Source organism: Hoplias malabaricus, chromosome 8 (assembly GCF_029633855.1).
Source record: "Hoplias malabaricus isolate fHopMal1 chromosome 8, fHopMal1.hap1, whole genome shotgun sequence".
In the NCBI taxonomy this organism is placed as follows: domain Eukaryota; kingdom Metazoa; phylum Chordata; class Actinopteri; order Characiformes; family Erythrinidae; genus Hoplias; species Hoplias malabaricus.
In genome coordinates, this window is record NC_089807.1 from 12073536 (window position 1) to 12096729 (window position 23194).

At 38.4% G+C, this 23194-nt stretch overlaps 2 protein-coding genes across 3 annotated transcripts in view; one reads left to right on the forward strand and one right to left on the reverse strand.

Moving 5' to 3' along the window:
* The window catches only part of kcnq5a (potassium voltage-gated channel, KQT-like subfamily, member 5a), a 216459-nt gene that overhangs the window by 151047 nt on the left and 42218 nt on the right, over positions 1–23194 (reverse strand). The gene's annotated exons all lie outside the window — the stretch shown is intronic.
* LOC136706166 (uncharacterized) lies at positions 9562–17769 on the forward strand. Its single transcript, XM_066680119.1, has 5 exons — positions 9562–9659; positions 10310–12317; positions 12482–12610; positions 13056–13148; positions 16352–17769. The coding sequence occupies exons 2-5, from the start codon at positions 10322–10324 to the stop codon at positions 16567–16569; spliced, it is 2436 nt and encodes an 811-aa protein (XP_066536216.1). The 5' UTR covers positions 9562–9659; positions 10310–10321; the 3' UTR covers positions 16570–17769.

The following is a 23194-nucleotide window of genomic DNA, read 5'->3' on the forward strand; positions in this document are numbered from 1 at the left end:
CAAACTTCAGCTGCGTACTATCAGTTATTTTTCCCCAAACACACTGTTCCACCTTAAAAGACGCACAGCTTCTGAGTGTAAACAAACCAGAGAGAACAGCATTTCCCCACAATCGTAGACGTCCCCTTTTAATATCTAAATTGTCCTGAATTTGCATCGTACCAGACAAAGGGTGTGTGTCGGGTCCTAATTTTGCATCATGACGTGAACGATATTGCCAAAATGAAAGCTGTTGCTTCTCTTAGTCCTTATTGTTGTCATTTTGTTTTTTTCCCATGAGCAATGAAAGTAAGCAGCATGAAATGTCTGACTGGTCTTTGTCTCACACCTTGCAGGACAAAAACATTAACAAATCACCTGAAGGTCCGGATCTTTCGCTGATTTCTCATGAGCGGAGAGCAGAAATCATGGCAGCACAGGTAGAAATGGATTATCCATACACTCTATTTGGACAGCTATTTATAAACTAAGTTTAATAATAATATTAAATAACTGTCCTAATAATGATGCTCCAAGGCTTTTCTGGGGTAAAATGTTTTGACCTGAGGGAAGCCTCAAATGTCCTGACATTGGACTGTACCAGAAACGGGGTGTGTGTTGTGTCCTAATTTTACACCTTGGCGTAAATCACTTTGAATAAATTATTGTTGATCCTTGTTTTAGATTTTAATAGTCAGTTTTGTGGTCATTTTCTGTTATTGTTTTAATATTACTATGCCTATATTCATTTAGACTGACAGCAGAATCATGCGGCGCGCAAAGCTTGCCAAGTACGGTGCTGAACCTGAAACTTCTTTGGCCACCGAGGAGCCAAAAGTGGAGGCTACTGCTTCACAGGTAAAAAATGAACCTATATTCATATAATACTAAGCTAGGCATTTCAGTATTTCTTTCCATTAAGGGCTACTACATCAGTGCTGCCCTTACCCAACGATTGTCCTGACACCAAAATTCCAGCACTGTTTTGGGCTAAAATATCTTGGTGTAGTTAAAGGGGGCGTTCACGGTTTTAATCGAAACACACCTTTATTAATATACAACTCTGAGGATGTTTCCTCATCATTTGCTGCTTTTCAGTAGTTTTGCGTGCTCAGAACTGATCTAATGCATTTCTGAAGCCTGTTTTTAAAAAAAACAAAAAAGAAAAAATGTCTCTGTCCACTGTTAGGATTCTCTCTCTCTGCTCGCAGCAGAGAAACGGCATCTAGAGTTATTTTACACGAGAAATCTCTATACAATCTCTATGAAAAGTACAATTCGAGATGAGGATGATGCTCTGTGTCTGTTCCATAGGTGGGTAACACTGACTTATTTTTACTGTTTTGGATTTCTTAAGGTGGACTGTCCAAATTCAGGAGATGGCAAACTGCATGAAATAAAACACATACCGACATTATTACAAACTCTACAGCTCGAGTTACATATGGGTTTCTGTGGTAATTCAAATAGTGAAAGCAAGCTTACAGACAAGTCAAACTTCAGCTGCGTACTATCAGTTATTTTTCCCCAAACACACTGTTCCACCTTAAAAGACGCACAGCTTCTGAGTGTAAACAAACCAGAGAGAACAGCATTTCCCCACAATCGTAGACGTCCCCTTTTAATATCTAAATTGTCCTGAATTTGCATCGTACCAGACAAAGGGTGTGTGTCGGGTCCTAATTTTGCATCATGACGTGAACGATATTGCCAAAATGAAAGCTGTTGCTTCTCTTAGTCCTTATTGTTGTCATTTTGTTTTTTTCCCATGAGCAATGAAAGTAAGCAGCATGAAATGTCTGACTGGTCTTTGTCTCACACCTTGCAGGACAAAAACATTAACAAATCACCTGAAGGTCCGGATCTTTCGCTGATTTCTCATGAGCGGAGAGCAGAAATCATGGCAGCACAGGTAGAAATGGATTATCCATACACTCTATTTGGACAGCTATTTATAAACTAAGTTTAATAATAATATTAAATAACTGTCCTAATAATGATGCTCCAAGGCTTTTCTGGGGTAAAATGTTTTGACCTGAGGGAAGTCTCAAATGTCCTGACATTGGACTGTACCAGAAACGGGGTGTGTGTTGTGTCCTAATTTTACACCTTGGCGTAAATCACTTTGAATAAATTATTGTTGATCCTTGTTTTAGATTTTAATAGTCAGTTTTGTGGTCATTTTCTGTTATTGTTTTAATATTACTATGCCTATATTCATTTAGACTGACAGCAGAATCATACGGAGCGCAAAGCTTGCCAAGTACGGCGCTGAACCTGAAACTTCTTTGGCCACCGAGGAGCCAAAAGTGGAGGCTACTGCTTCACAGGTAAAAAATGAACCTTTTTTCATATAATAGTAAGCTAGGCATTTCAGTATTTCTTTCCATTAAGGGCTACTACATCAGTGCTGCCCTTACCCAACGATTGTCCTGACACCAAAATTCCAGCACTGTTTTGGGCTAAAATATCTTGGTGTAGTTAAAGGGGGCGTTCACGGTTTTAATCGAAACACACCTTTATTAATATACAACTCTGAGGATGTTTCCTCATCATTTGCTGCTTTTCAGTAGTTTTGCGTGCTCAGAACTGATCTAATGCATTTCTGAAGCCTGTTTTTAAAAAAAACAAAAAAGAAAAAATGTCTCTGTCCACTGTTAGGATTCTCTCTCTCTGCTCGCAGCAGAGAAACGGCATCTAGAGTTATTTTACACGAGAAATCTCTATACAATCTCTATGAAAAGTACAATTCGAGATGAGGATGATGCTCTATGTCTGTTCCATAGGTGGGTAACACTGACTTATTTTTACTGTTTTGGATTTCTTAAGGTGGACTGTCCAAATTCAGGAGATGGCAAACTGCATGAAATAAAACACATACCGACATTATTACAAACTCTACAGCTCGAGTTACATATGGGTTTCTGTGGTAATTCAAATAGTGAAAGCAAGCTTACAGACAAGTCAAACTTCAGCTGCGTACTATCAGTTATTTTTCCCCAAACACACTGTTCCACCTTAAAAGACGCACAGCTTCTGAGTGTAAACAAACCGGAGAGAACAGCATTTCCCCACAATCGTAGACGTCCCCTTTTAATATCTAAATTGTCCTGAATTTGCATCGTACCAGACAAAGGGTGTGTGTCGGGTCCTAATTTTGCATCATGACGTGAACGATATTGCCAAAATGAAAGCTGTTGCTTCTCTTAGTCCTTATTGTTGTCATTTTGTTTTTTTCCCATGAGCAATGAAAGTAAGCAGCATGAAATGTCTGACTGGTCTTTGTCTCACACCTTGCAGGACAAAAACATTAACAAATCACCTGAAGGTCCGGATCTTTCGCTGATTTCTCATGAGCGGAGAGCAGAAATCATGGCAGCACAGGTAGAAATGGATTATCCATACACTCTATTTGGACAGCTATTTATAAACTAAGTTTAATAATAATATTAAATAACTGTCCTAATAATGATGCTCCAAGACTTTTCTGGGGTAAAATGTTTTGACCTGAGGGAAGCCTCAAATGTCCTGACATTGGACTGTACCAGAAACGGGGTGTGTGTCGTGTCCTAATTTTACACCTTGGCGTAAATCACTTTGAATAAATTATTGTTGATCCTTGTTTTAGATTTTAATGGTCAGTTTTGTGGTCATTTTCTGTTATTGTTTTAATATTACTATGCCTATATTCATTTAGACTGACAGCAGAATCATACGGAGCGCAAAGCTTGCCAAGTACGGCGCTGAACCTGAAACTTCTTTGGCCACCGAGGAGCCAAAAGTGGAGGCTACTGCTGCACAGGTAAAAAATGAACCTATTTTCATATAATAGTAAGCTAGGCATTTCAGTATTTCTTTCCATTAAGGGCTACTACATCAGTGCTGCCCTTACCCAACGATTGTCCTGACACCAAAATTCCAGCACTGTTTTGGGCTAAAATATCTTGGTGTAGTTAAAGGGGGCGTTCACGGTTTTAATCGAAACACACCTTTATTAATATACAACTCTGAGGATGTTTCCTCATCATTTGCTGCTTTCCAGTAGTTTTGCGTGCTCAGAACTGATCTAATGCATTTCTGAAGCCTGTTTTTAAAAAAAGAAAAAATGTCTCTGTCCACTGTTAGGATTCTCTCTCTCTGCTCGCAGCAGAGAAACGGCATCTAGAGTTATTTTACACGAGAAATCTCTATACAATCTCTATGAAAAGTACAATTCGAGATGAGGATGATGCTCTGTCTGTTCCATAGGTGGGTAACACTGACTTATTTTTACTGTTTTGGATTTCTTAAGGTGGACTGTCCAAATTCAGGAGATGGCAAACTGCATGAAATAAAACACATACCGACATTATTACAAACTCTACAGCTCGAGTTACATATGGGTTTCTGTGGTAATTCAAATAGTGAAAGCAAGCTTACAGACAAGTCAAACTTCAGCTGCGTACTATCAGTTATTTTTCCCCAAACACACTGTTCCACCTTAAAAGACGCACAGCTTCTGAGTGTAAACAAACCAGAGAGAACAGCATTTCCCCACAATCGTAGACGTCCCCTTTTAATATCTAAATTGTCCTGAATTTGCATCGTACCAGACAAAGGGTGTGTGTCGGGTCCTAATTTTGCATCATGACGTGAACGATATTGCCAAAATGAAAGCTGTTGCTTCTCTTAGTCCTTATTGTTGTCATTTTGTTTTTTTCCCATGAGCAATGAAAGTAAGCAGCATGAAATGTCTGACTGGTCTTTGTCTCACACCTTGCAGGACAAAAACATTAACAAATCACCTGAAGGTCCGGATCTTTCGCTGATTTCTCATGAGCGGAGAGCAGAAATCATGGCAGCACAGGTAGAAATGGATTATCCATACACTCTATTTGGACAGCTATTTATAAACTAAGTTTAATAATAATATTAAATAACTGTCCTAATAATGATGCTCCAAGGCTTTTCTGGGGTAAAATGTTTTGACCTGAGGGAAGCCTCAAATGTCCTGACATTGGACTGTACCAGAAACGGGGTGTGTGTTGTGTCCTAATTTTACACCTTGGCGTAAATCACTTTGAATAAATTATTGTTGATCCTTGTTTTAGATTTTAATAGTCAGTTTTGTGGTCATTTTCTGTTATTGTTTTAATATTACTATGCCTATATTCATTTAGACTGACAGCAGAATCATGCGGCGCGCAAAGCTTGCCAAGTACGGTGCTGAACCTGAAACTTCTTTGGCCACCGAGGAGCCAAAAGTGGAGGCTACTGCTTCACAGGTAAAAAATGAACCTATATTCATATAATACTAAGCTAGGCATTTCAGTATTTCTTTCCATTAAGGGCTACTACATCAGTGCTGCCCTTACCCAACGATTGTCCTGACACCAAAATTCCAGCACTGTTTTGGGCTAAAATATCTTGGTGTAGTTAAAGGGGGCGTTCACGGTTTTAATCGAAACACACCTTTATTAATATACAACTCTGAGGATGTTTCCTCATCATTTGCTGCTTTTCAGTAGTTTTGCGTGCTCAGAACTGATCTAATGCATTTCTGAAGCCTGTTTTTAAAAAAAACAAAAAAGAAAAAATGTCTCTGTCCACTGTTAGGATTCTCTCTCTCTGCTCGCAGCAGAGAAACGGCATCTAGAGTTATTTTACACGAGAAATCTCTATACAATCTCTATGAAAAGTACAATTCGAGATGAGGATGATGCTCTATGTCTGTTCCATAGGTGGGTAACACTGACTTATTTTTACTGTTTTGGATTTCTTAAGGTGGACTGTCCAAATTCAGGAGATGGCAAACTGCATGAAATAAAACACATACCGACATTATTACAAACTCTACAGCTCGAGTTACATATGGGTTTCTGTGGTAATTCAAATAGTGAAAGCAAGCTTACAGACAAGTCAAACTTCAGCTGCGTACTATCAGTTATTTTTCCCCAAACACACTGTTCCACCTTAAAAGACGCACAGCTTCTGAGTGTAAACAAACCGGAGAGAACAGCATTTCCCCACAATCGTAGACGTCCCCTTTTAATATCTAAATTGTCCTGAATTTGCATCGTACCAGACAAAGGGTGTGTGTCGGGTCCTAATTTTGCATCATGACGTGAACGATATTGCCAAAATGAAAGCTGTTGCTTCTCTTAGTCCTTATTGTTGTCATTTTGTTTTTTTCCCATGAGCAATGAAAGTAAGCAGCATGAAATGTCTGACTGGTCTTTGTCTCACACCTTGCAGGACAAAAACATTAACAAATCACCTGAAGGTCCGGATCTTTCGCTGATTTCTCATGAGCGGAGAGCAGAAATCATGGCAGCACAGGTAGAAATGGATTATCCATACACTCTATTTGGACAGCTATTTATAAACTAAGTTTAATAATAATATTAAATAACTGTCCTAATAATGATGCTCCAAGGCTTTTCTGGGGTAAAATGTTTTGACCTGAGGGAAGCCTCAAATGTCCTGACATTGGACTGTACCAGAAACGGGGTGTGTGTTGTGTCCTAATTTTACACCTTGGCGTAAATCACTTTGAATAAATTATTGTTGATCCTTGTTTTAGATTTTAATAGTCAGTTTTGTGGTCATTTTCTGTTATTGTTTTAATATTACTATGCCTATATTCATTTAGACTGACAGCAGAATCATGCGGCGCGCAAAGCTTGCCAAGTACGGTGCTGAACCTGAAACTTCTTTGGCCACCGAGGAGCCAAAAGTGGAGGCTACTGCTTCACAGGTAAAAAATGAACCTATATTCATATAATACTAAGCTAGGCATTTCAGTATTTCTTTCCATTAAGGGCTACTACATCAGTGCTGCCCTTACCCAACGATTGTCCTGACACCAAAATTCCAGCACTGTTTTGGGCTAAAATATCTTGGTGTAGTTAAAGGGGGCGTTCACGGTTTTAATCGAAACACACCTTTATTAATATACAACTCTGAGGATGTTTCCTCATCATTTGCTGCTTTTCAGTAGTTTTGCGTGCTCAGAACTGATCTAATGCATTTCTGAAGCCTGTTTTTAAAAAAAACAAAAAAGAAAAAATGTCTCTGTCCACTGTTAGGATTCTCTCTCTCTGCTCGCAGCAGAGAAACGGCATCTAGAGTTATTTTACACGAGAAATCTCTATACAATCTCTATGAAAAGTACAATTCGAGATGAGGATGATGCTCTGTGTCTGTTCCATAGGTGGGTAACACTGACTTATTTTTACTGTTTTGGATTTCTTAAGGTGGACTGTCCAAATTCAGGAGATGGCAAACTGCATGAAATAAAACACATACCGACATTATTACAAACTCTACAGCTCGAGTTACATATGGGTTTCTGTGGTAATTCAAATAGTGAAAGCAAGCTTACAGACAAGTCAAACTTCAGCTGCGTACTATCAGTTATTTTTCCCCAAACACACTGTTCCACCTTAAAAGACGCACAGCTTCTGAGTGTAAACAAACCAGAGAGAACAGCATTTCCCCACAATCGTAGACGTCCCCTTTTAATATCTAAATTGTCCTGAATTTGCATCGTACCAGACAAAGGGTGTGTGTCGGGTCCTAATTTTGCATCATGACGTGAACGATATTGCCAAAATGAAAGCTGTTGCTTCTCTTAGTCCTTATTGTTGTCATTTTGTTTTTTTCCCATGAGCAATGAAAGTAAGCAGCATGAAATGTCTGACTGGTCTTTGTCTCACACCTTGCAGGACAAAAACATTAACAAATCACCTGAAGGTCCGGATCTTTCGCTGATTTCTCATGAGCGGAGAGCAGAAATCATGGCAGCACAGGTAGAAATGGATTATCCATACACTCTATTTGGACAGCTATTTATAAACTAAGTTTAATAATAATATTAAATAACTGTCCTAATAATGATGCTCCAAGGCTTTTCTGGGGTAAAATGTTTTGACCTGAGGGAAGTCTCAAATGTCCTGACATTGGACTGTACCAGAAACGGGGTGTGTGTTGTGTCCTAATTTTACACCTTGGCGTAAATCACTTTGAATAAATTATTGTTGATCCTTGTTTTAGATTTTAATAGTCAGTTTTGTGGTCATTTTCTGTTATTGTTTTAATATTACTATGCCTATATTCATTTAGACTGACAGCAGAATCATGCGGCGCGCAAAGCTTGCCAAGTACGGTGCTGAACCTGAAACTTCTTTGGCCACCGAGGAGCCAAAAGTGGAGGCTACTGCTTCACAGGTAAAAAATGAACCTATATTCATATAATACTAAGCTAGGCATTTCAGTATTTCTTTCCATTAAGGGCTACTACATCAGTGCTGCCCTTACCCAACGATTGTCCTGACACCAAAATTCCAGCACTGTTTTGGGCTAAAATATCTTGGTGTAGTTAAAGGGGGCGTTCACGGTTTTAATCGAAACACACCTTTATTAATATACAACTCTGAGGATGTTTCCTCATCATTTGCTGCTTTTCAGTAGTTTTGCGTGCTCAGAACTGATCTAATGCATTTCTGAAGCCTGTTTTTAAAAAAAACAAAAAAGAAAAAATGTCTCTGTCCACTGTTAGGATTCTCTCTCTCTGCTCGCAGCAGAGAAACGGCATCTAGAGTTATTTTACACGAGAAATCTCTATACAATCTCTATGAAAAGTACAATTCGAGATGAGGATGATGCTCTGTGTCTGTTCCATAGGTGGGTAACACTGACTTATTTTTACTGTTTTGGATTTCTTAAGGTGGACTGTCCAAATTCAGGAGATGGCAAACTGCATGAAATAAAACACATACCGACATTATTACAAACTCTACAGCTCGAGTTACATATGGGTTTCTGTGGTAATTCAAATAGTGAAAGCAAGCTTACAGACAAGTCAAACTTCAGCTGCGTACTATCAGTTATTTTTCCCCAAACACACTGTTCCACCTTAAAAGACGCACAGCTTCTGAGTGTAAACAAACCAGAGAGAACAGCATTTCCCCACAATCGTAGACGTCCCCTTTTAATATCTAAATTGTCCTGAATTTGCATCGTACCAGACAAAGGGTGTGTGTCGGGTCCTAATTTTGCATCATGACGTGAACGATATTGCCAAAATGAAAGCTGTTGCTTCTCTTAGTCCTTATTGTTGTCATTTTGTTTTTTTCCCATGAGCAATGAAAGTAAGCAGCATGAAATGTCTGACTGGTCTTTGTCTCACACCTTGCAGGACAAAAACATTAACAAATCACCTGAAGGTCCGGATCTTTCGCTGATTTCTCATGAGCGGAGAGCAGAAATCATGGCAGCACAGGTAGAAATGGATTATCCATACACTCTATTTGGACAGCTATTTATAAACTAAGTTTAATAATAATATTAAATAACTGTCCTAATAATGATGCTCCAAGGCTTTTCTGGGGTAAAATGTTTTGACCTGAGGGAAGTCTCAAATGTCCTGACATTGGACTGTACCAGAAACGGGGTGTGTGTTGTGTCCTAATTTTACACCTTGGCGTAAATCACTTTGAATAAATTATTGTTGATCCTTGTTTTAGATTTTAATAGTCAGTTTTGTGGTCATTTTCTGTTATTGTTTTAATATTACTATGCCTATATTCATTTAGACTGACAGCAGAATCATACGGAGCGCAAAGCTTGCCAAGTACGGCGCTGAACCTGAAACTTCTTTGGCCACCGAGGAGCCAAAAGTGGAGGCTACTGCTTCACAGGTAAAAAATGAACCTATTTTCATATAATAGTAAGCTAGGCATTTCAGTATTTCTTTCCATTAAGGGCTACTACATCAGTGCTGCCCTTACCCAACGATTGTCCTGACACCAAAATTCCAGCACTGTTTTGGGCTAAAATATCTTGGTGTAGTTAAAGGGGGCGTTCACGGTTTTAATCGAAACACACCTTTATTAATATACAACTCTGAGGATGTTTCCTCATCATTTGCTGCTTTTCAGTAGTTTTGCGTGCTCAGAACTGATCTAATGCATTTCTGAAGCCTGTTTTAAAAAAAAAAAACAAAAAAGAAAAAATGTCTCTGTCCACTGTTAGGATTCTCTCTCTCTGCTCACAGCAGAGAAACAGCATCTAGAGTTATTTTACACGAGAAATCTCTATGAAAAGTACAATTCGAGATGAGGATTTTGCTTTTTATTGTTTTACTTTCAGCCTTGTTGCGTGCCTCATAAGAACAGAGCAGAAATTCTAGAAGCACAAATAGATGTTATAAGACAGGTTTGTTAGAAATCAGCTATAATGGGCTTTTTAACATTAACTATTGTGTTGAAAAATGAATTGTCTTTTAAGATAAGGCTCCAAACTTGTTTTTTTCATGGCTCAATAAACAATTATGGTTTCATTTTCATAGATTTTCACTAAAATGGATGATTCCTCTGACTACTCGCAGTACACGGATAGTGACGACGACTATGATCCACATGTAGATGGTGACCTTTCTGAGGCTTCTAGCTGTAGCACATCTGATTCTCAGAGTCATGTTTCCCACAAGAAATTAAAGAGAAACAAAGAGAAAGTCAACATAAACAACAGTGACCTCAAAATGAAATTATCCAAGCCACACAACAGAACCCAGAGTGAGGTCAGCAATGCAAGAAATAATGTCAGCACCTCAAATCTAATCTCTCTAACAGAAACAGAAAACAAGAGTTCTGTTCATGTAGCATCAATGCCATCCTCAAATACAGGCTGGAGATATAAGAAGCAGCAGTATTGTCTATATTGTGAGAAGCCATTCTCTAAAATTTCAAGGCATCTGCAGTATGTACATCGCAATGAGTCAGATGTGGCTAAAGCATTCAGCTTTGATAAAAAATCAAAAGAGAGGCGAGTGCGCCTGCGTTTGTTAATAAGCAGAGGAAATTTTGTGCACAATGCTGTTGTATCCAGTGAGGGTAAGGGTGATTTGGTGGCCTGTAGGAGACCTAAAAAACCTGCATTCACTCATGACTTTACACATTGCATCCACTGCCAGGGTCTGTATGCAAGAAAGTCACTTTGGAGGCACATTAGAAACTGTCCACAGAATTCCAGTATTAATGAGTCTAGCACTGGCAAAAAGCATGTGCAGTCACTCAGTTACATGGCATTTGCCCCTTCTCCCGATCTGTCCAAAGGATTTTGGAAAACAGTCGTATGCCAAATGAAGCATGATCAAATTTCTGATTTGATCAGGAAAGATAAATACATACTTCTGTTGGGAGAACAGATGTTCAACAAACTCAACCCAAGTTCCACAAAAAATGATTACATTCGACAAAAAATGAGAGAAGTAGGACGTCTGCTGTTTGAGGCAAGAACAATGACACCTATGAAGTGCATGGAAGATTTTGTATTGCCATCCAATTTCCCCCATGTCATCAAAGCAGTGAGAAGTGTTGCTGGACACTGTGAGGAAACAAATACATACAAGACTCCTTCACTCGCTCTAAAACTTGGCCATAGTTTAGCAAAAATTGCAACTTCTGTGGAATGCAATGCAATAATGGTGGGACAAGAGCAGCTTGCTCAGGATGCGCGAAACTTCAGAGTTTTGCAAGAGTATAAATGGAACGAATCAATCTCAGCTGCAGCAGGAACAACCCTCAATGAGGCAAAAATGAACAAGCCACAAATTTTGCCATTCACTGAAGATGTGAAGACGTTGCATTCTTTTTTAAAAACAGAGATGGAGAAATATAAGAATGCTCTGAAGGAAAATTCTGATGTCAAAAGCTATGCAAGCTTATGCAAACTGACACTTACCAGAGTCATACTTTTTAACAGAAGGAGGGGTGGAGAAACAGCAAGGTTGAAACTAGAGTCCTATGTTTCAAGAGAACAGTCACCAATTCACGAAGACCTGGCAACTGGGCTTAGCGATTTTGAAAAGAGTCTCTGTAAACATTTTCAAAGGGTGGAAATTCGTGGAAAGAGGGGCAGGATGGTGCCGGTACTGTTGACACCAGAGATGGTCAGTTGCATGGATCTCCTCATTGAGAAAAGAAGAATTTGTCAGGTACCAAGTGAGAATGTACACCTTTTTGCACGTCCAAATGCTCTCTCATCTTATCGTGGATCGGATGCTTTGCGTGAGTATGCAGAAGCCTGTGGTGCAAGAAATCCAACAGCTCTTTCATCAACAAAGTTACGTAAACAGATTGCAACTTTGTCAACAGTGTTAAATTTAAAAGAAAATGAAATGGATCAGCTTGCCAACTTTTTGGGTCATGACATTAGGATTCATCGTCAATACTACCGTCTGCCTGAAAGTACTTTGCAACTTGCTAAAATGAGCAAGCTTCTTATCGCAATGGAGAGAGGGGCACTGTCAGAAATCCAGGGTGTTCAGCTGGATGACATCGTAATTGATCCAAAAGGTAGAGGAACATAAAATTTATTTATAAAACTAGTATTTAGGAAGTGCAGTAAGATCAGGTCCAGTGGGTCATTTAATGTGATGATAATTTGGCAAAGTGAAATGTTTTTGATACTCCTGTATTTTGCAAGATCATTTTCACTAACCAGTTCTATACGTGATTAGATGAAATTGAAGACACTGATGCTAATACGTCAAGTGATGAGGCAGAGATAGAAGACCTTCCGGAAAGCCAGAGCCCAAGAGCTCCTCAGCCATCAACTTTAGAAAATCCACGCACCTCAGATCCAAATGGTAAGCTTAGGTTAACAAGTTGTATATTTGATAGCTGAGGCCAAAATTATATATTCAGTCTTGAGTGACTTTTTTTTTTTTTTTGTCTGATCTTTTTGTTTAACATATCTTCTTCCTCTCTGCCTGGTAAAGCACTCTGATGTGGTTGTTGCGTTCATACCTATTTTGACATTTCCAGATTAGTGTTTTTGGAGTAGGCTGTTTCATTGTGCTTGTGCATTGATCAGAATTATAGATTATATTGCACCATGAATTAAATTGGTTTTAACATTAAAAAAAGTATATGGTGTAACGCATTTGGCCAAATATAATGTATACTATAGTATGTGGCTTGCAGTTTTAGGATGGCTTTGAAATAGTCTTATTTTGTACAAGCACTATATTTAAAAGTTGTAGGCTGGTGATTTACATTAGTGTAAATTGTATGTATTTATTTTGTATTTAGATCAGCATAACAGAAAAGGAGAAAAGCAGAAAATCTCAGAATCCTTTTCTGACCAAAGTCATCTACAAGAACCAAGTTCAACACAAAGCAATGGTAAGGGAAAACAATCTTGCAATTTTATTTCTATGGCACATAGACCAACTGGTCACTTCATTGTCCTCCAGTTTTCTACACTCTGCCCATTCACCCAGTTCCACTGACCACACAGTAGCACTTTGTAGTTCTTCAGTTATTCTGAATATTTTTTACCCCCCTGTCCCTCAGCGCTCAGGACCCCCACAGAGCAGGTGTGATGTGGTGGTGGATCATTCTCAGTGCTGCAGTGACACTGACGTGGTGGTGGTGTGTTAGTGTGTGTTGTGCTGGTACACTGAACAAAAAAAAATGTAGTGACTCTGACTTTAAAGAAGCAATCTGTAATACGGACACGAAGCATTTAAATAAAAACTATAATACAGTGGGGAGAGCTCCTCCCCCTCCTCTTCAGACGTGAAGTTCGAGCAGTTGCCAGTTTGAGGAAAACTGAACGAACAAGCAAGAGACAAGAAGAGTGTGCCATAATCAACATATTTACACAGAAAAGTGTTCATCGATTCACTATAACATCTATATCTACGCAAAATAAGTGAACGTGGCCGTGATTTCCCTCCATTATACACATTTACTTATCTGTCCAAATCCACCTGAAATATTTCCACTAGACATGGCTGGTGTTACTTATCAACTTTCCTTTCCACCATAAATGTTGTTTAGGAGGCAGATCTTATCCACAATTTTTGTAGTCAAACATTTTGTTCCACCTTACATGTGTCGGTTTATGAGTCATATTGGCGTTATTCGCCAGGTTCTTGAATTCTGTTTCACCTTAAAAGCCGAAACTAGCGCTATAGCTTTTAAGCTTTTTGAAGCAACTGTTATTCCACTTTATCTGTTTAAAGCAAACAAACCGTGTGATGTCACTAAACATTTACCTACTTAAGGGGAGGGCAAAAATATAAAGAGCCACCACCATTTTCCCTGCATTTACAAGAAAGTAATATCTACACCACATTAAAATTTAGACTAGACAAGGCTGGTGTTATTTTCCCTTCAACCGTAATCATCAGTTTAAAAGGCAGATCCTTGCATCCTATTCACAATTTTTGTATTTAAGCGTTTAGTTCCACCTTAAATGGGTCTGTTTAAGAGTCTCCAGCTACTTATTGAATATTCATTTCCATCTTAAACAGCTATGCGAAGCTAAAGCTAGCGCTAGGTTTATAAACTAAACTTGTTTTGAAACACTTATTCCCGTCTTATCCATTTAAAACACACAACCAAGTAGAGCTGGGCGATATGGCCAAAAAAAATTTCATGAAAGAGTTTTCTATATTGATCAATCTCTATTTATTGTGATATTAACATTGTCACACTGTGACAAGGACATCCTTCTAAAATATAGACTGAATGCACCAATTGTTCATTACTATACAACATATATATGCACATATAGTATTCACATTACTCAAATTCACAAGGAAAGATTTCACTGGAACAATAACATTTCCTTACCACATAAATGTAATGATGTCTTTGTCGTGTTATTGAAACATTCTTATGGCATTACCTCCTCAAGCGTTTAAAGAAGCAAAAAGAGTAAAAAGATGAATTAACAAGAATTAAAAATAATAAATAAATAAATGAATGAACACTCCCAAGTGCTCAGCTATAATCATACTGCACGTAACCCATTAGAAGGCTTAGAACAGTGCTAGTAACAGTGGGAAAGCTAGAACATTTTCAGTTTCACACATTCATTCGTTCACTGCCTTTAACCTCGTATACAGTTCAGGGACGCGGTGGGTCCGGAGCATACCCAGGCGAGAGAATTCCATCCTTGGGGAATTTTTATTTAAAATTATTTTAATTATTTATTAATAATTATTTATTTTAAATTTAGCCTAATCTATACCAGCGGAGCCAGTAAAAAATTTGCGAGCAGAGAAAATAATTTTGTGTGAGGAAAACCACGTCAGGCAACGAACAGTGCTCTTGCAAACCGGAAAACATTTCCTATTATATTCATCATTACACACAGACTGATATTTCAAGTGTTTATTTCTTTTAATTTGATGATTATAACTGACAACTAATGAAAACCTCAAATTCAGTTTCTCAGAAAATTAGAATATTGTGAAAAGGTTCAATATTGAACCTGCTGCCACACTCTAATCAGCTAATTAACTCAAAACACCTGCAAAGGCCTTTAAATGGTCTCTCAGTCTAGTTCTGTAGGCTACACACTCATGTTGAAGACTGCTGACTTGACAGATGTCCAAAAGACGACCACTGACACCTTACACAAACAGAGGAAGACACAAAAGGTCATTGCTAAAGAGGCTGGCTGTTCACAGAGCTCTGTGTCCAAGCTCATTAATAGAGAGGCGAAGGGAAGGAAAAGATGTGGCAGAAGAAAGTGTACAAGCAATAGGGATAACCGCACCCTGGAGAGGGTTGTGAAACAAAACCCTTTCAAAAATGTGGGGAGAGTCACAAAGACTGGACTGCAGTTGGAGTCAGTGCTTCAAGAACCACCACACAGACATATGCAAGACATGAGTTTCAGCTGTCGCATTCCTTGTGTGAAGCCACTCTTGAACAAGACACTTGTCAGAAGTGTCTCGCCCCTGGGCTAAAGACACAAAGGACTGGACTGCTGCTGAGTGGTCCACAGTAATGTTCTCTGATGAAAGTAAATTTTGCATTTTCTTTGGAAATCAAGGTCTGGAGGAAGAGAGGAGAGGCACAGAATCCACGTTGCTTGAGGTCCAGTGTAAAGTTTCCACAGTCAGTGATGGTGTGGGGTGCCATGTCATCTGCTGGTGTTGGTCCACTGTGTTTTCTGAGGTCCAAGGTCAACGCAGCCGTCTACCAGGGAATTTCAGCACTTCATGCTTCCTGCTGCTGACCAACTTTATGGAGATGCAGTTTTCATTTTCAAAAAGGACTTGGCACCTGCACACAGTGCCAAAGCTACCAGTACCTGGTTTAAGGACCATGGTCTCCCTGTTCTTAATTGGTCTGAAAACTCACCTGACCTTAACCACATAGAAAATCTATGGGGTATTGTGAAGAGGAAGATGCAGTACACCAGACCCAACAATGCAGAAGAGCTGAAGACCACTATCAGAGCAGCCTGGGCTCTCATATAACACCTGAGCAGTGCCACAGACTGATTGACTCCATGCCCCTCTAATATTAATTTGTTTTTATGTACATTTTGTGTTTTGTGACTCAGATCTCATTTCTGTCAACAGACATTCCACAAAGCAGGAAGAAGTGGTCAGATGATGAGGTACATGCTGTTGAGAAACACCTAATGCATTGTATAAAGAGTGGCCGAGTCCCTGGTAAGAAAGACTGTCTCTCATGCTTGCTGTCTGAACCTGATGCTCTCAGAAACCGTGACTGGGTGGCCATCAAGTACTATGTGAAGAACAGAATAGTGGCACTCAAAAGAAAACTGTGTGGGTAAAATACTGACTTTGTAAGCTGACAAATGTATGAATGTAACGAAGGAGACGTTGTCATTTCATTTATTTTTTTATTCTGACATATCAGATGTGTTCTATGCAGTTTTTTTTAAGTTGGTAAAGTTCAGCCAGCAATATTCTTAAACCTTCTTTGTTCAGTATATAACCGTCATTGAATACTTACACTGTTCACCATTCACCAGTATGCTATTTGTTATTTTAATTGTTTGAGAGAGAAAATTTGCAGTGGATTGAGCCATGTATTATTTTTTTTAGGCTCGTTATTAATACAATATATTATTGGCTGAAGGATAATATAAAAGTAAATGTAAAAAATATAAAATAATAATAATAATAAAATATAAAAAAATAGATGCTTTATTATTGTTATAGCTATTGTTATTAATAACATAATTGTAATAACACAATGCAAAGTTCCAAGTGAATACATTGTAATTGTCCAAAAAAATGCCCCATGCATTCACTTTAGAAGAGATGGATAAAATCCTTCTTTGGATCATGTAAAATATTTTATTCCATTTTGTAGTATTTTTATTTGCTCATTCATCAGGAAATTTTAGTGTGAAGGACAGCTTCCAGATGTAAAAAACTAAACATCCACCAAAATGTAGATGCATGTGATCTATAGAATCTGCTGTAAAACTGTGGCACTTTGTTTTATACCTTGTGTTGGAAATTCAAATAAATGTTTTTTTTTTGATAATATGTCTGATTAGTTTAACTGTACACTACATGTACAGTTAGAATAAATCATTTCAATATTTTAGAATATTGAACTACTAAGATTATAAAAAAATTAAGAACATGCCCATACATCACCTTGAAAGCTATGATACACCCTATAATTGTTGTGTCCTTGATTTGCAGTAGTCCATGTGTAAAATAAGTCCCAACTTTTAACATGTCCCCATTATGTTGGTAGTAGCAGACTTGAAAGTGTGTGTATTGTATGTCCTGGAAGTTCACATAAACCCGAAAGTGTCCCATAATTTCACATAAACCAGAAAAATAGGAACTTTTTTAAAAAAGAACATACAGAAAAAATCAACAGATAAACATCATATGGGAATTATATGAAACACAAAAATAGGTTTCATTTGTTTCTGGAACCTCCAGAAAGGGATGTCCCCATTTGTAGGTAGTTTGTCTGGTGTCCTGAAATTACACAAAAACGCGTATGTGTGTGTGTGTGTGTGTGTGTTTGTGTGTGTGTGTGTTTCTGTGTTCGTGGTACAGCAATGCCTTTGTGTACTGAATGCCTTTGTGTACTGAATCCCTGTCACGCAGTGTGATCGCTTTCAAATAATGAAAGCACTAAAAGGATTAGGAAGTCATTAAAGGTGAGTATCAAACCCACAAACAAACAGGTAATGGAGAGTGCCTGGCATTGTGAGCTTAAGCTCTGATTAAACACTCTCTCATCCAGCCATTTACACAGGCTTTAGACTTTGCCATCCACTCTGTATCACCAGAGGATTCAAGACAATTCAGGTTACTCCCAACATCATCACTCAGGTTCAGAAACGTTACATCAACTATTACATTATCGTTATGATGTGACAAAGAGGTTTAGTGCAGTAAATGAAATAAATGCAAAGAAGAAAATTGTACCAATATGTTGACATAACCCATTTGCATGGAGAACATGGTGCACGCGGGAGGGGGGTTTATATAGGACTCTACTGACTTTATTTGAATGAATAATGAATGGTTTGGGATAGGAAAGTACTACGTAAGATATGCTCATCAGAGAGGATACACAAACGTCCAATACAAGCATTTTACTCTGACAAACCCGCTGTCAAATAAATAAGACTACACTGGCTAGAGTAGAGTAAAACTACACCCATTTTTTAAAAAAATCATGACTACAACTAAATGTTAGTAAACAATGAGGTGTAATAGAAATTAGAAACTTAACATAGTTCAAAATAAGTGGAATCAGGATACGCAATGATCACATTTTATCACAAAAGTGCACAACAGTGGTTCTTTATAACGTCTCAGTGTGCTTCTCTCTGTTTTACACACAAACTCACACACACATACACACACGCAGAAGGAAAGAGATATTTCCCCAGCAGGCAGAGCGAGAGCTATGGAAAGTGCTGGAATGGAGAGTTCAGGTAGTGATTGATTCTGGCTGAAATCAGCCAAGCTGAAAAGTGCCTGCCTCTTCCTCTCTGGAGGATTGTTATGTTACAAGGCATATCACACTGACCCAAATGCACATATGCAAACACATATCAAACCAAATGCAAACACACACACACATTACTTTTTTAAACAAACTTTCACACTCATAACTCATAACATTACTTGCTTTGCTTATACATACAGCTGAATCCTCACTACTGAAGTTCTCGGAGACATATTACCAATAATCCCTCTTTAAGCCGTTTAATACATATTTTATATCAAATTGAGGATCCTCTGCAAACATGTCCATCTTGCCTTAATGGGAATGAATATTCCACTTTGGCACGGAGCATGCAGGGAGGGTGCCTGTGTCTCTGGGGGGAAATAGACCTTGATTTATGCTGCCGCAGCCAAAGCCACATCATCAGTGTGGAATCCACAGCTGAGCACGGATCTGCGCAGAAAATCATCATTAGGTTATCATCACTGTCGGTTCTCTCCTCCCCACGGTCACTACGTCACCATCCCACGCTGCCCACACCCGCCTCGGGCCCCTTCACAAAATCATCCTGACCAATTCACTTTCTCACACAACAGGGTGTGATCCCACCACAGAGTGCACGGCAGATATTACCAACACAACATTTCAAAAAACCCCAAGGCTTTAGCAGAAAAAGAAACTTACCCTTTACAGGAAGGATCTGCCCCAATGTGCAGAAGTAATCGTACAAAAAAGAGATTTGATTTGGTGTAAAACTGCACATGGTGCTTTAACAAGACCAGGAAAGTCTAGTTTTGTCAGGCTGCCAACAATGCTTTGTCACACATGATCCAATTGAGTGTGTGTGTGTGTGTGTGTGTGTAAGTACACATATATATATTTCTTACTAGAATTCTTTGTGTGAATTTCCAAAAATGGCATAAAATATGACATTTTTTATATTTCATTTAACATTATATTTGAATATCATTTTATCTGATGTATGCATATAGTTGTCATGCCCTTGTCCTGTCGTGTCTGTTTTTTTTCCCCGCCATGTTCTCACTTAGCACATGGCTCTGTTTGTTATTGTTTGTGTCTCCGCCCTTGTCCTCGTCAGTGTCCCCCTCGTTATCTGTTCCAGGTGTCCGTTGTCTGTGTTTGGTATTTTAGTCCTCATGTGTCACTTCCTGGTTGTCGGTCATTCGTTTTGTTTCCGGTATCATGTTGCTCAGTCCAGTCTGTCTGTCCCTCGCTTCGGTTTGTTTTCTGTCTGTTTCCTTCCTTGTGTCTCTCGTTATCTGTCAATACCGTTCAGTCTGTTTAGCTCTCCGTGTTCAGGTTTAGATCTCTGTTTAGCTCTCTGTGTCAAGGTTAGTCTGCTTAGCTTTCTCTGTCTATTTAGTCATCTCAGTCCAGGTTTGTCTGTATCTGTATCTCAGTTTAGTTCACTCCATGTATTGTCCTTCTGTCCAAGTCTCTCTGTCTCAGTCTTTCTTTTCTGTCTGTTATGCCAGTCTCTTTCTGTTTTGTTATATTTTGTAAATAAAAGTCAATGTGTTTTAGCGTGTGCGTCCACCTCCGTTGTCCGCCCCGCAGTCCTGACAATAGTCTATGTAATTTACACAACTTGTTTCTTAATAGTATGTGTTTGTGGAAGACTAGCAGAGGGGAAATTTCACACACAGTATAACCTTAATAAAGATTGAAAATTCTTAAACCTTGAAAGTTTAATTCTAATAAATCACACGAAGCTTATCCGCATGCAATGTACATCACAGATTTACAACCCCATTTCCAGAAATAAAACCAAAAAAAAAAACAAATAATGATGTCGAATTCATTTAAACATTTAAAAATATTGATACTGGGACATTTGTTTTATTTTTAAACAATATTTGCCCATTTTTAACTGATGTCAGCAACACACTCCAGTTGGGAACCGGAAGACCATACAATAAAAAAATAAATTAACTGGTAGTAACTCAGTGAAATGATTGGGTTTAAAATGACTCTCTAAGAAACGTTAAATATTTCAGAATTAAAGAGGGATTCACCACTCTGTGAAAGACTGTGTGCAAACAGTTAAACAATTCAAAGATTAAGTTTCTCACTAAAATTAGTAAAGAACTTGGGGATTTCATCACATAACATCATAAAAAGTTTCAGAGAAGCCAGAGAAATATCTATTTATGGCTGTGATTTTCAGGCCCTCAGTCGTTACTAAATTAAAAACAGACACGTTTCTGTAGTTGAAACCACTGCATGGGCTCAGAAACACTTCCCAAAACCACTGTCTGTGAAAAGAGCTTGTCGCTGCATCCACAAACGCAAATGCAAAGAAGACACCATGTATAAACAGCATCCAGTATTCCTGCTGCCTTCTCTAGGCCCAAGCTCATTTAAGATGGACTGAGGTGAAGTGGAAAAGTGTCCTGTGATCTGACAAAATGTGAAATAGTAAGAGTCGGGGACGAAACTAGTCAAGGCCTGTCACCCACTGAAAACAACTGGCGCGTTATGAAATGAAAAAAATTATGGCAAAGATCCTGAGCAGATGAGCACGTGAACTGAAACTATGACCAGCTAGAAAGACAACAGTTCAGTTTCAAAACAGTGACAGGTTTCCTCAGTTCAAAAATGCTTAAAGGGTGTTATTAAAAAACGTGGAACATGTTGCTGGCATCAAATTATAAATTGGCCAAACCTTTTCAATTTCAGTATTTAAAATGCTACATTTGCAATTTTTCTATTAAATGCAGGGCTTAAATTATTTGCACATTGCATTTTCTTTTTATTTTCATTTGGCACATAGCCCAACTCTTTGGAACTGGGGTTGTAAATTCAGTGTGAAAATATACAATAATTTGACGAGGTATCTCAAAATGTATTATATTTTATGCCATTGACAAGCTTCTTTTTAATTGATTCCAAATGCAAAGAATCGGTTCAAAACAAAAATGTGTTAATTTTTCAAACATTAGATGTCAGTATTATAAACTTTACATTTTATTAAAATTAATTACTTTAAAAATGCTTTTCATTCATGTAACCACTTATTCAATCCAGACCCTACCCAGAATCATTGGTTACAAAGCAGAAATAGACCCAGATTGTTCTGTAGGCGCTTATCCAGTTCAGGGTCGCTGTAAATCTAGCCTACCTGGAATCATTGGGCGCAAGGCAGGAACACACCCTGGAGTGGGCGCCAGTTCTTCACAGGGCAACACACACACTCACACATTCACTCACACCTACGGACACTTTTGAGTCACCAATCCACCTACCAACGTGTATTTTTGGGCTGTGGGAAGAAACCGGAGCACCCGGAGGAAACCCACACAGACACACGGAGAACACCAAACTCCTCACAGACAGTCACCCGGAGCGGGCCCTGGAAGTGTGTGACTGCGACACTACCTGCTGCGCCACCGTGCCGCCCTACACCCAGATCAGTGATCAGTAAAACTACAGTGAGAGTGGCGTGGAGCAATACTAACCTTGTAAATTTATAAACACAACAGGAAACGTCTTGCTGTTTATAATGCCAGTACAGACTTTACTATCCACTATAGTGGTCCATATGATGTTAAAATGTGGTAATATTCACTCAAGCTTCAATATAACAATGCTTCCCAACTCTGACTGTGCTTGAGGACTGTCACAACGTTCAAAGATTTGACGTCAAAATACTTCATAATTTGTCCTTTAGCAAACATGGAACAATGTAATCTCATTACGGCTGCTCCATGAACTGTACTGGTGGTATTAAAAGTTGCTATGCCCTGCAAAGGTGATTAAAAAAAGCCAAGGAGTTGAAATGAAATCCTGATAAAAATTTTATCTTTTAATTCACCATTTCTGCTCTTCTGATACTTTTCCAATACTTTTGTGACTGTGTACGTGGGTGTGTAAATAAATAAATAAATAAACAATAAGGTCTCACTTTATATTATGTGTCTCTAATAACTGTGTAGTTACACATGAACAACATATGCAACAACAACGTAACTACTGATGAATAGTACCTGTTACAGATGGAGTACAGTAGTAAAGCTTAAGTAATTACATATGTGTATCATCTTCAGTTTTGCCTTTTGTAATTACACAAGTGGATTTTCATAGTTGCATATTCTCTCTCATGAAATTACACACATGTAATAATTCATGTGTAATTACATTGGCAATCAGACTGGAACAAGAATTTAAATAATTTAATAACATTAATAAACATTAAATAATTTCATAAATGTTACATTGTGAAATTATGGACATCTGCTCTACTATCACATTACAGAACGGTTTAAGCTGAAACTGGTTACAAAGTCTCAACAATAACAAAAATTAGTTAAATGTTAGAAACTATAGCAAATCCAGTTTAAAGTCTTAATGTAAGTTAATACATACCTGCCGGAAAAGGCTAAAGAAAAGAAAAATCTTGTCCCAGTCTGATTACGAATGTAATGAAGTTGATACACAAACGTAAT

What these genes read in the sequence shown, in the direction of transcription:
- LOC136706166 (XM_066680119.1), top strand. Translation starts at nt 10,322, where the DNA reads ATGGATGATTCCTCTGACTACTCGCAGTACACGGATAGTGACGACGAC. An exon ending in CATCGTAATTGATCCAAAAG is followed by an intron (nt 12,318 to 12,481) that starts GTAGAGGAACAT and finishes ATACGTGATTAG; the next exon opens with ATGAAATTGAAGACACTGAT. An exon ending in ACGCACCTCAGATCCAAATG is followed by an intron (nt 12,611 to 13,055) that starts GTAAGCTTAGGT and finishes TTTTGTATTTAG; the next exon opens with ATCAGCATAACAGAAAAGGA.